At 39.0% G+C, this 14,238-nt stretch overlaps 1 protein-coding gene across 6 annotated transcripts in view; it reads left to right on the top strand.

Moving 5' to 3' along the window:
- The window catches only part of gria1a (glutamate receptor, ionotropic, AMPA 1a), an 85,877-nt gene that overhangs the window by 16,992 nt on the left and 54,647 nt on the right, over positions 1-14,238 (top strand). For all 6 annotated transcript variants that reach the window (XM_081612045.1, XM_081612049.1, XM_081612046.1 and 3 more), the window contains 2 exons: positions 8,110-8,349; positions 12,366-12,550. In XM_081612045.1, coding sequence (XP_081468171.1) covers positions 8,110-8,349; positions 12,366-12,550 — 425 coding nt within the window. The remainder of the gene's footprint in view (positions 1-8,109; positions 8,350-12,365; positions 12,551-14,238) is intronic.

The following is a 14,238-nucleotide window of genomic DNA, read 5'->3' as shown; positions in this document are numbered from 1 at the left end:
CCCTTTTGGAGATGGTGTACATTACTGCCTGATGTGACAGTAATGGCTCTGCTCCCACCACCATTTTAAAAAAGAAATGGCCAAGGAGGATATTTACTCCACTAATCAGCCATAAAACGTACAGCCGCATTCAATTAAATTGTGTTTAGAGTTTGTGATTTTGTAATAAAAAAAAAGACCTAATAATAAAACTCTACACAGGTATAGTCTCTAAATTAATGCAGTATTTTCATTTCAGACTGAACATTGACAAAAATACCAACAATGTAATGACAACTTAAAAATAAGGTATATACATTGTGTTCAGTATTTAACAACTTCATTTTACATCCACGATATGGGGCCATGTTCTAATACGCTGCCCTGTGATTGGTTTATCAATGTATTATAAACCCTTTGAAACACTTTTCCTCTTTTCGTTTCTAATTTTGCTAAAGATTAAAGATGCAGTAGGTACTTTTTATAAAAAAAAAATGTTATTTTACGTATTTGTTAAAACTGTCACTACATCGTTACAGTGTAATGTGAAACGGCTAACGTGTGCAAAAATCCTCGCTTTGCACCAGCTTGCTGTGATCTGCACAGCGTCGTCAGAAAAAACAATCAAAGCCAAGGGGAGGGCCTTAGCACTGTCAATCATTCTCGTGTACACGCTGCTTACACTCTCCTCCTTTCTCTCTGTTACGCTACAACTGGTTCACCATGAAGGAACCTGCCATGAATCCTCAGGCTAGTTAGCGTGGCCACCGACGATGGTGGATAAACAGTTTTACATTAAGTTGTTTCTCTGGCATGTTTAGCAGCGCTTACACAAGACTGACTGACGGCACTAAGACTCTCCTCCTGGCTCGGATTGGTCGTTTTGACTTGGTTGTTTCAGACACTAATAGTAGCACAAGGGAGGAAGTGGAGGATCACAATCTCTTCGCAGATTATTTGTCTCATACTTGTCATGGCGGCACTTTTAACAAATATGTAAAAAAAAAAAAGATTTTTGTAAAATTTACATGCCGCAACTTTAACCGTGACATAATAGACATATTGGCATATATGTCAATTTATATTGACATATAAATCTCAAATTCAGATGTCTTTAAAGAAATAAATGTTGCTTTTCATTAAACAAAGCCTATAAAGAACAACACCACCAAGCAAAACTAAAAAACCGAGGGTTTTATTAGTATGGGCTCCTTTACGTTGGCAGAATCAACATAGACTATTGTAATGGCTGCATTCATACTAAACACCATATTGTCATTTTTAGAGCAACATATGCTGCCTTCGGCCCTGCAACCGACGGTGCGACCTGTTCATGGTGAATCCCGCTACTTGCTTGTTGGCTACTGGGATAGACTCCAGCCCCCTGTGATGCTGAGCAGGATGAAGCTATTACAGAAAATGGATGAATGGATATGCGACCTTCAAGATAACATATTATCTAAGGATGTCTGAGTACCACATAAATGATAAATAGAAAGCAAGAACAAAAACAGTTAGCACGACTGCATTCTTTTGATTTTCTCCAGCAGTTTGTTCAGATATCTGTAGATTAAAAGCACATTTGGCTTCACACTTTGCAGCTGCTGAGGGATCTGGCATTGTTGGTTAGTAATTGACATTTTAAGCATGACTGGAGCTGAAAAATCGAGGCATAATGTACAGTCATATTCAATAAATTAGTACATGCATACCCAGGAGTCTCATTTATCAGATTAAGATAAAAAATAAATAAATAAAAAAACCTTTAAGCAGGTATTAAACACGCTTCGCTTAAGCCCAGTTATGTTTTTAAAATGGTTCTTTTATTAGTCCGATGTAATATTCCAATTTTAAATGTCATGTTTTCATTAATTGTAAGTGGAAAATCATCATAATGAACAGAAGTAAAGGTTTTCAAACTTCTGTTTGTGTGCAATTAATCTATGCAATGTGTTCCTCTAAGTCATAAGCTCCTGGAATAATTGAACTTTTCAATAATATTCTAATTTATTGAAAGGATTTTTACATGTTCAGTCTGACTCGATCTAAATATCATCAGGCAGTAGTGACGAGAACTGGGCTAAATTTGGGCAGCCAATGTTTTCTGTACTTGTCAAGCCATACCCTGGAGAAACATCTGTAGTTTCTCAAAAGAGGCAAAGAAGGATATGTTTTTTTATTTTATAATAAAAACATTAAGAAAAAAAAAGGATTTAATACAATAGATAGGTGGGATAAATTAGTGTCACTTTACCAGACCTTGGTTGGAGACTTTACCCCCATAAAAAGGCCTTTTTCAGGATGATTGACCTTTGAAGCACAAATCAGTAAGCTCCCTGAGGACCAACATCCTGCTGCAGTGAAATCCCATCGGTACCACGGGGAACATAAACCAAGAGAAAGACTTTTCCTCTCTAGTTTGCCTAGAGGGTTTTTTTCCTCCTTTGTGCTGTTCTCTGTAGCTCACTGGATCAAGTTTTATGTAGTATAGATCCGGCCAAGAAGGTTGATGTTATGCCTGAGCTGCTTTCTCTCTCTCCGTTTGCCCGTATATTTCGGATCATTATTCTTTTGAAAGACAAAATCGCCAACGGGGTTTTACTTCTCCGGCAGAGCCCACCGTATGTTTGCGCGAAATATGCTAGTATTTCAGAGTCCATAACGTGGAGGAGTTTGAGGAGATTTTCTACATCTGCTTTTTTCCGTATTCATCCCACATTTCACTTCACCTAGAGTATGTTTTCATTGATTAAAAAAACCCTCAGTATTTGATCAAGTAGACAGTGAAATTGTATACAGAGAATTGAATAATTTTATATTTCCTGGTACTCAACTAACCAGTTGGCACCGAGATGGTTAGATTTGATTCCTGCTTTTTATTTCATCCTCCTCCTTGTTGGAATTCAAAGTTTTTTAAACTTCATAGTTACTCCTTTGATGGTCGAGTTGGTCACATTTTGGCAACATGCTATCTTGTCTTGTAGCCGTTGTCTGATATGTAAAGATGGACACATGTATGCTTTGGTTAAATAGTCACTCTTCATGATAGGAAAACCAACAGGAAGTAGTAGATTCAAAATTTTAAACTCCTACTCTTTGATTGACTTTAAAAAAAAAAGTATGAGTTTAGAAAAAAAAAGATGCTTTAGCTCCATTTATGTCTTTCAGATACTTCTTGTCGGTAAATTCTTTCACAAAAGTGTCCATATTTCCTTTATTAAACATGAAAAAATAACATGTTGCATATCTCTGTTGTAGTTAGTTATTTTTTTAGATTTGAAGTAAGCTGAGTTTCTGAAATGAAAACACGTGATGTGGCAGCCTGATGCACAGGTTACCAAGCAGCTCCAGTGGAGCAGCTGGAAGGCAGGTGCCTTATTCAAGGACACCTTGAAACAGACTTCCTCGTCTGTTTTCAGGATATTTGGTCAATATTAACGTGTGTTCAAATAAATACGAAATAGCTGTTACATAAGGGATCTTTGGATAAAGACTTTTTAAAAACATATATATTTTTGGAACTCTCAGGCATCTGTCGGACATATTTTCTATTCATCCGTCGTGAATTAAAATGCTGTTTGATGTAATGTTTGTTTACTTGTCACGTCAAACTTAAATTCTGCGGTTAAATATTTATAAGTAAATACGAAGGGATTCGGCATTGCTCAACAGCGAGCTATCTCATCATCCAGAAATTTGGATGCAGGAGAAACTGTCACAAACATGCCCTCTTTGTGCAGCCGGCACAGACACGTCTGTCATTTGATATTTGGCTCATGCTAAGCAGAGGAACAGCTGCCGGGCACAGGAAGCAGAACAGGGAAGACTTGAGTTGCATGAGTTGTTTCTGACAGCTCCTCCTGTTGTGCGAGTATCACTCCCTTTGGGATTTTAGTTGTTTGTTTTTATTTATTTATTTATTTTTGTTTGTCCTGCAGCCCAAAACACTTTGTCCACAACAAATGTAAATCAACTTGTTTGTTCACAGAGAAAAAGTTTAGAAAGTGAAAGCACAGATCCTCCTGACTCTCAATGTAGGTGTTTGTAAAAGAAAAAAAAAAGAAAAGAAAACTGAGTTCTTCTTTTGATCCGTTGACTGCAGGGAGATTGGAGAGTTTAGCTTGATTTTGCTCATTTGATCTTTTTCGTGGTTACATGTTAATGAAGGCAGACAGAATGTGGATTTTGTGGAAGTGGAAACTTCCTTGACCAGTCTGGAGTTTTCACACGCGTAGGAATGCTAGAGTCGCTTAGTTTGGAAAGTAAACCCCTACAATAATTTACAAAAGCATTTAAACCTTTTCACATTTGGTCATGTACCAGTCACAAACTTCGATATATAACATGGCCGATATGAAGTGTTTTCAACACCGTTTTTAGAGGTAAAGGTCTGACAAACATGTTGAGTTCACATGTGGAATCATCCAATTACATCTGAAGGTCTTTTGGTGCTTGTCTCTACCAGATGAATCCAGGGATTCAGCCTTGATTCCAACTTGATCTGTTGGCAACAATGTCTTGGCAAGCGGTCACAACTTTATCCCTGAATTTGGTAAAGATGGAGCTGAGAAAATTGTACGACTAAGCAGTGGCTTATCGGATGAAAGGGTCGCTCGTAAGCCTTTCCTCTGCGCTTCTCTGTCTGATTGTCTGATTGTTCATTAGTGTCGCTTCCTCTTGCCCGAATGAGCAAAAGAGCCTGAGCTTTTCTTCTCAACAGACTAGCTTAACGCTGCATATAAACAGCTAAAGCCAGGGGACATTTGTAAAAAGAGGCAATAAAAAGGAGCATAAAAAGCTTTTAAATTTGAGCCACCATAACTTTGCCTCTGGATTATATCTTCCCACCATAATAGCTGTGATGGATGCTTAATGGGTGTTATCGCTTACTTGTTTGGAATATAAATGCAAATTGAACTGGAAATATTCCGTTATTGCCCTAAAAATATCCGCGGGTTTTTCAAAGCCGAGCGAGGGTTTCTTCTTCTTCTTCTTTTTTTTTTTCTTTCTGTTCCTGCAAATTTGCTAAATCCTTCAGGGAGGGGAAGGCTAATTATGACAAAATGTCCAAACAGTCGCAATTCCCAGCCCATCTCCCAAAAGCTCTGGAGCCACTGTAATCCCTGCCAGAGGAACCGAGCGTTGCCCAGGCAGCCTCGGTCCTGCCGCCGTGGCAGCTGTAACCGTGGTGAGGTGATCAGGGATGCCAGGGCGGACAGGTGTTGCTGGGGTCTTTGAGATCACTTGAGTTGTTTCGGGCCTGACTCAAATGTCGCCGCACATGTGGAGTAGCGACTAACAAGCCGCTCACACACACAAACACGCACACACGCACACACACACACACACTCGCTATGTTTCTGATCTATCCTGCTAGGTTAGCTTTGGCTGCCCGGTCTCACTGATGGCCTGTGTCTTTCTTATGCGTAGCAGACAAACACATGAGAGAAAGGGAGCCTTTGTCACATGGCAAAAAAAAAAATATATATTTTTATTTTTTATTTTGCAGGTATGAGAAATGACTTATGCTCAGTGAAACATGTTAACCTGCTCCCGGGCAGAGTAATGGGACACTGCACGAAAAGTCAAACAAGCTCTCATTACCTTTCATCCAGGCAGAACGCGGAGGACACCTCTGAAATCGGCCCTGGAAAATTGTAACGCACGCTTGTGGAAGGCAGCGGATCAAAAAGCATCCATTTACGAGTGAGAGCATGTGCAGACCATGAAGGGAAGATAGTTCTGTTACTGAGTCAGTGTGGCGAGGCGCAAAATGTCTATTTCAGGGCTGCTTTAAGTAGGGTGACTCACCAGGCTTTTGGAGCTCTTCGGGCTGCATATGTGTGTGTGTGCGTGTGTGTGTGTGTGTGTGTGTGTGTGTTTGTGTGAGTAGCCATGTATTTTTATGTGATAGCGCTGATTATTATTTTTTTCTCTCCCTGTATCTCCGTCACACACACGTGCCTGCCTGGAGGGGGCAGGTCTGTGACAGGTTAGGCGTTTTGGGTCTCGGCCATCCTTTCTCTCTCTCTCTCTCTCTCTCTCCGCCGCTTCAGCTCCGAGCAGCAGGCTGGCCTTTGCGCAGGTCCAGGCAGGAATTTCAATCTGTTTGGTAAATACTGAGATAAGTGAGGCCCACCCATCACCTCAGCAGAAAATAGTCCGGGCCAGACCACACGGGCGCAACGAGATTACGTTCCGCCGAGAGGATATACCTTTCAAGAAAAGAAAGCTATTAACATCAATTTGGCATTTTAAGACGTACCGGGGTGCGGAGAAAACGCCACATGGCATACAGAGAATGATTTGGAGAAAGAAAGAAAGAAAGAAAGAGAAAGAAAGAAAGAAAGAAAGAAAGAAAGAAAGAAAGAAAGAAAGAAAGAAAGAAAGAAAGAAAGAAAGAAAGAAAGAAAGAAAGAAATGTGAGACGGAGGGAGAACAGCGAACGAGAGATGAAAACCACCTCCTGCAGCTAGGAAAATGTCAATGGAACCCTGGGGATGCATTGATTAACCTCTCTGCTCCTCACCTCCTCCACTGAAGCCAAGAGCCACACTAGTGGTGCATAAACATGATTTTAATTGGAAGACTTCAAAACGCCCGAGAGAAAGATGACAATCTCTTTTTGTCTCTCTTTTGTTCCTGTTTTTTTGTCCACCAATTCTATTTTTTTTAGTATTCCTGATTGGATTTGACTCTTCTGCTCAGTTTCATTCAATTAGGCCTCTGTGTTATGGATTTCCCCACACATGTATTGTTTTGATCTGTAGATTGTTTTTAATAAGTGCGGGGAAAGAAAATCTGCACGTCTGCAATTTGATTGGCTAATTGTTAGTTTTTGGTATTTTATCTGAACTCTGTAACATTTAATCAGAAATGCAGTTTAGACCTGTAGTTAAATCATCACAGCCTGGGAGTTTAATCACAGGGTCACCAACATTTTATCAAAGAAAGTTTTCATGCTATACTCCATGTCATTAACCTCTTAGACTCCTTTGGCTGTTTTTGAAGAAAAAAAAAGTAACATTTCCACAAATACATTGCATATTTTACCTTAACGTTATTTCATATAAAAGATTACTTAAATTAAAAGTGTAGAGGTAAAACATTTCTTATCGCCGGCTGGTTGTGCATTCGGATAAATGTTTTTGAAGAAAGAAACATCCATTTTTCATTCTACAGTAACACATTTAGATTTTATTCTAGGTTTTACAACATGCATAAATACAAATTAGCAAATTGTTTCTTTATTGAAATATTCAGTTAAGATAAAAAAACATACACACATATAAATAAGACGTGCATTGTTTCAAAAAATACACTTCTAGACTCTTTCAGTGTAAAAAAACAAATGTGACGTTAAAGCAGGGCGACAAATCTGACTAAGGTAATAAAATTTGCAAAGTCCGTCAGGATTGTTTGATCTGAATAATAAATGAAAACTTTTTTTGTGTCGGTGCTCGATAAAGCTGATGGAATTTATTTAATGTTTCATGAACAAGACCCTTAATAATAAAAAGGATTTTAACATAACAAGATTTCAGAAATGAGTAGTCTAGGTTTCTTTATGTCATTCGGCTTTCTGTTTGTCTGTATCATCAAAAAAAAAAGATGAAAATAAAAAATAAAACAACCAATTACCAACAGCATTTAGAGATATTCTTTGTCACCTCACTCCATCTTTCTTTCGACATCTAATCCTTGGTTTGCTGATCTTTAAAATCCTCTATTTTCATTGAAACATTTAGAAATCAGATGGAAAATGTCTCTTGCTGGCACTTTCTGGATAAACAGAAAGAGAAGGAAGTTCCTGCAAATATAATATTCCAGCAGTTTCCACTTTAAATCAGGTTGTTGGAGAATGACCGCTATGAAATCACACAACAGTGAAGCTAAAAGCGCACATGCAGCCATTCCAATTGATTATTTGCAGTCATTTTTTATTTTTAGTTTTATTTACGATGCGTACAAAAAATTTATTTGAGAAAATATTTTTATGAACTGTAGGAGCCACACTGTTCCCACAGCCTGCGGAATAGCTTGTTGTCCAGCCAAGAGTCCCTTATTTACTACTGATCTTGCCGTTTTCCTAAGCCCAGATTTTCTCACTTTCTGTTTTGTCCTTTCCAGTTTGCTCCCAGTTCTCCAAAGGTGTGTACGCCATCATTGGCCTCTACGACAGGAAGACTGTAAACATGCTCATGTCGTTCTGCGGCGCGCTGCATGTCTGCTTCGTCACGCCATCCTTCCCCATCGAGACCGCTAACCAGTTTGTCATCCAGTTGAGGCCTGAACTCCAGGACGCTCTGGTGGGAGTCATCGAGCACTACGGGTGGAACAAGTTCGTCTACATGTACAGCTCCGACTCAGGTAGGTTTGTTTTTACACTGCGTTGATGAGATTTGGTCATTTCCAGAGAAGGTGATTGGGTAGCTAGTTTGAGCATTTTGTTTGTGTGCGTTCGTGTGTGTGTCTGTGTTGTTCTCTAAAATATTTGAGAAGACTGTGTCACATCACCATGGCAACAGAAGTCGTCTTTTCACAGGCAGACTTAAAAAAGAAACACCAACAACCTGCAATGACTTGCAAATAAAAGTAGGTAACAGATCAAAATATTAGTCTTTTTACCAATCTGCCACCAGCTGTAACTTGTGCCTCCATGCTTCCTCTTACAGTAAAAAATGGTATTAACATTCAGTTCGACCATTTTAATAAAACTCCTGCAAAGGCAGACAGAAATTAGCCCGAGCACCTGTCAGCCTTCTTCTGTACAGCCAAAAAGCTTTACCTTATGCCGCGCCATCTGTCCCAGGTGTTGCGGGTTTTCAGAGCATGACCGCGGTTGCTTCATGCTGCTTTTTGTAACAGAAAATAACACCCACTTTACATAAAAGTGCATATCCATATGTGCTTTTTAGCTGATGCTGAAGTGTAACCTCTAGCATGCAGGACTCCTGTGCACTCGTATGTTTGACTTCTTGTGGGAGCAAAAATAAGAAAGTTATTAAAAGCCAGCGATTTCACAGACGTCTACCTCCGTTTAGACTGAAGTCTGGTTTTAACTGTTCCTGATTAAAAGAAAAAAAAGTATTTATTTTTTGGTATTTTCCACAAGCTACTGTATTATCTATTCAAGAAATGTCAGATATTGTGCTTGCATGTGTGTGTGTAGGTGTGTGTGTTTGTGTGTCCAGGGTCACCTCTGTGTATCTGAGTTGTGGGATGAAGCGGGTGAAATCCATATCAGTGGTCCTCAGTTGCCTGGATACTACACTGCAGTCACCATTCCTACAGAGTTATTTTAAGCCCTGAAGAAAAACCCAATTTACTTCAATTTGTCTTGTTTGTTTATGCATTTTCCTCATGGTTCCATATGTTAACTCTAAATATTTAAGCATGATTTGTATCTTTAGGGGAAAAAAAAGAAAAAAGGTAGGTTGTCTTGTGGAAATATTCTTCTTTATTATTATCAAAATTGTAAATGTATGAACCTTTAAAGATTTGATCGTCTTGGGTACAAACTTTGCAGTTTAGATGTATTGTTTTATATGAGAAAAGAAATGATTCTAAGAATTTTAGACATCTCAGTAAGCTGTTTATTTTAGCTGCCATGCTAATAGTCTTAACAGATTAACATTTGTTTTGTTTTTTTTTTAACTAAAAAAGACTGAGTAGCCAAGCACCAAATACATGAGATTTTTTGTTGTTTGAAAAAAAGAAATTCAAACAGATGTCAATGTCAAATTTATTTATATAGCACTTTAAAAGCAAGTTTAAAACTGCACCAAAGTGCTGCACAAAAACAATAATAAAATAGGTACGTTCGAAATGTCCAAAATGCCTTTCATTTTCCTCTTTTTTTATTTTATTTTTGGAAACATCCATGTTGTTTGACAAATGAGTGGCTTGTCTTCTTCTTTTCTTTTTTTATTTATTTTATTTTTTTAGTTTCAAAGGCCAAGAAAAGGGAAAAAAATTTGATAACCTATTAACCCTATCGTGAGCAATATTGAGGAAACGGGCTCCCGACTTGTTATTTTTCCTCTTCTCTCAATCGCCAGATGCCCAGGTCTCCATGTACCGCCTCTGGCTAAAAAGGTGCTTATCACAGCCAGATTCCATTATGATATTATTCTCTTCCAGGATGCCTTTGGAGGACCTTTTTTTTTTTGCCTCTGTATCTCCTGAGAGGCTCCCTGTCAGGCGGGCTCTGATTTATACGGATGCATTAGGGACGTTTGGAAGCAGAAGATGCTATTTGATGCAAATATAGCAATTCGAAAGGAAAGGAGAAGCAGGGGAGGAATAAAGAGTAGATGGAATAAAGAAATGGATATTGTGATGATGATAATCCGGCCGCATTGATAACCTGATGAAAGCGCGATTTACCCAAGGAAACGGATGAGCTCCAAGTGAATCCAGACTAAAAATCTAAACACATGGGAACAGATGCAGAGACCTACTAGTTAGTTTTGCCTTTCGCCCTTTTATATTGCAACACTGGAAGTATAACAAGCTGGTGCTGGTTTATTAGTCCCAAGTATCTGCTGTGGCAGCAAATCCTGAAATAGTTTTTAATTACTTCAACTTCTCATAGCAATTTTGAACTGGTGAAATAAACTGTTAATAGTTTATCTTTGGCTTTTGTACAACATACATGTTCTCCGTTTTATTTGTGGTAAAGGACTTGTTTTTTGGAACGCTTGCTATACATCTGTCGTTGGATTCCTAATATGCAAATTGGTACAGAGAATAATCCAGTTGCCAATTTTAGAACATCTTGAGTGCTTTCAAATGAAGCTCTCAAACGTTGTAGTATTATATACACACTAATCAACAAAACTAGCAACTAAAAACACTTTAGGGTTTTGGGAAATAAATAAAGGTATTGGAAGAAAATTAAAAAAAAGAAAAGAAATGTGTTTGTGCTGCCTGGCGCCGCACGTTTTGCCGAAAGCTTTAAAGACACCTGAAATTGACTCCATTGAGCAATAGCTGACCCACTGATCTTTTTCACAACAGTGATTAATTATCTCCCGTGTTCCCATGCCTGTCATCAGTTACAGAGCTACTGTTAAATCTGTCACCAACGAGGGTGGCAATTATTCACTCATTAGCGACAGAGGGTAAAAAAAAAAACAAAAAAAAACAAAAACGGCACCATCAAAGATGAGGTGCATCTCCATGTTGCTTTGCAGGAATGCCTCTCCGGCTCCTGTATCTAATTTCTTCTCGACATACTCCCATTTTTCTTGCTTTCTCATTTATTAAGGTGTTGCAGTCATATATGATGCTGGAACGCCATTTGTCTTTTTTTTTTTGGTTAATGACCTGGTGTCAAATAGGCAGCAGGAATTTCCTGGAGAGCAGCTGCTGTGCATTTTAATAAGACCAAGCCGCCATCTTTCATGTTTGCTAGCCACGTTTATTATAGTTATTTTGATGAAGTGTACGTTGTCTTTTTTGTTGTTGTTGATAAACCAGAAACTGGACCGCCAGAAATTCTAAAGATAACGTGAGTGTAGCAAAAAAAAAGAACAGCAACAAAAACAAAAACATAATAAGCAATAAAAAAATTAAAAAAACTCGTCAAATGCTGGTTTGCATCTCACAATTTTTCTAATTGCTACAATTCATTTAGATTACAGCAGCCAGTTCAGTGTGGGCGAAATTACTTTATTTACTCTGTGGAACGACTGCGACTGCCAGCTTGAGAGGAATCTGATCGGTCCTTTGCCAGCAGCAGCACAGAAGTACAACAGTGAGTCAGACTGTAAATCAGAGCTCAAGATCAATGTGTTCCCTAATCGCCTTTTATTTCCTGTCTTACCATAAGCCCTCAGCTCATTGGCCGCTCTGCTTCACTGTGATGTTCAAGTGTCTCAGCGGCATATCGGCGACAGCATAATTGAGTATCGCCACCTGTAATTGGTGCTTAAAGAACGCAAGTGTGGCTGCATGTGTGTGTGTGTGTGTGTGCATGCGTGCGTGCGCGCGCACGCAGACCCCGATGAAGCCCGGGCCGATTATTTGTTAGCGTGAAAGCGGTGATTACTTAGGCCGGCGGCGAACGCGCCGGAGAAGCACACCTGTAAGTGTCAGAGTGCTTAATGGACTGTCCCACTCATTACACTTTATCACTAAAGCTACAGGGGAGATTCTGATGGATAAGCTTATAAGTAGAAGTATGGGTCTCTGCACAGCTTCTGCTCGGTTCACAAGGTGCTCTAATTTGCTTCCGCAGAACGCGAGCGTAATCGGGTTTCACGAAAGGCAGACGTTCGCGACTCGCTTTCTGGAGACAAACGTTGCAGGAGTTTCCTTGATGAATGCATCCGAATGTTATTTGCTCTGCAGCGGCTGACTTTTACTTTGTCTCTGCGCAGGGCTTTCGGTGCTGCAGAAGGTTCTGGACACAGCGGCGGAGAAGAACTGGCTGGTGACCTCGGTCAACGTGGAGAGCATGACGGGGGACTCCTTCTTGAAAGTGTTCAAGGATCTGGACAAGTGGAAGGAGGGGAATATTATCATTGATTGTGAGACCGAGAGACTTACTGGCATTCTCAAAGAGGTAAAGTCATTCAGCGTCTGTTTTTCTTTTAGTAGGGGTTTTAAACGAGGGAGTACATCAAAGTCGTGCAACGATTGTGGAATTTAGAAAACTAGCATATTGTCTTCAAAAGGTTTTATGAATGACAACTTGAAGTGTAGTGTCCATTTTAGCAACCTCTTAAATGTAGTTCATTTGGAGTATGATGCTACCAGGTTTGCAAATCTAGAGTCTGAGATTATATTGCATAATATATTGCAATATTTTAACATTTCCATCGCTATAATACTGTATAGTTACCAGTACGTCAGACTATAAACCTACCTTCAACACCAGAGAAAAAAAACAACATATTTTGCTGTTTTTTTTCCTCATTATTCAACATCATAACCTTCAACATAACCTTCAACAAGCTTGGCTCCAAAAACGCTGCACTTATTTTGTAAAAGAAAGTATATTAGACTGGTGAAAAAATCCACAACGACAAACCGTAGTTACCTGTTAAACACACACTAACACACTGACAACATTTGGTAGCATGGTAGCATGGTAGCATACGACAACAGCGATGTTCGGTGACTGAAAGAGCAGCTTTTTAAATAAAAGACCTATTTCTTTAGAAAAAAACAAAAACAAACACTAAGCCGCGGAGCGATGCTTCAGGTTAAATTAAATAAAGTATAATCTGACCATGAATTTTGTTAAATCATCCATTTTTATAGAATTATCTTAGAACGACTTTCCAAATGAACCCTGACACAGTCAAGAACACTCCAGTGCAACAAGGAGATTAAAAGCACCAAATTACAGCAGATGACACGGAAACACGGCACAGATAAAGTCAAGCTGAGGCCCGACACAATAGAGAGCAGGGATTGGAACAGCAGCCCGTTGATGCATGTAGATTTCTAACTTGGAAGTGCTGTACTTTTTAGGTTTAAATAAAATAAATCCAGTGTTGTTCAGGCTTGACAAAGCAGCAGCAGCACAGACGTCAGAATGAAAGCTGCTTCACATGGCTAAGCAAATTAATTACGGCCACTACAACCAAATGCGTCTCCTTTTGAGGGAGGCAGAGATAATAAAGCTCTTTTTTTCCCCTCTCTCTCAGTTTATCAGTTATCAGTTTTGGTGGAGATGTGGAAAAATCTATCATACAGAATGACTTTATGCTAAGTGCCTAATTTTATTATTTTTAAAAATATGTTTTCCTTATCACTACTCATTGAGCCACAGCTGTTTTCCTTTACAATCATCCCATCACTTCTTTTTTTTTTTTTGTTTAAATCCAACATCTGTGCTACTAAAAACTCTCTTGATAGTCACTTTACATTTCTAACAATGTAACTCTTCCACATGGACAGGGGAGGGAGAGTCCAGTGAGTTAGGTGCAGAGGGGGTAATGGCTGCTATGGAAACCATTGCATGGCAACAATAGAACTTGAATAGTTCCGTCGTTGCCATTTCAGACATCACGTGTCTGAAAGCATGTCAGATAATTTCCCATACCTTGAAGGCTCTGTAATATTGGATGAAGATTCGAGAATCTTTGAATATTAACTTTCAAATGTTACCCACAAATTTCTAATTGGATTTAGGTCTCTAGTTTGACTGTTTTATCTGATCTAAACTGTAAAATTGTAATACGTCCTGTATATTTAGGCTTTTTGCTTCTTCTGTAAGGTGAAACGCCAACCCAATCTCAAGTC

Source organism: Poecilia reticulata, chromosome 10 (assembly GCF_904066995.2).
Source record: "Poecilia reticulata chromosome 10, P_reticulata-male-v2, whole genome shotgun sequence".
Lineage (NCBI taxonomy): Eukaryota > Metazoa > Chordata > Actinopteri > Cyprinodontiformes > Poeciliidae > Poecilia > Poecilia reticulata.
This window is presented reverse-complemented; position numbering and strand designations above follow the sequence as displayed.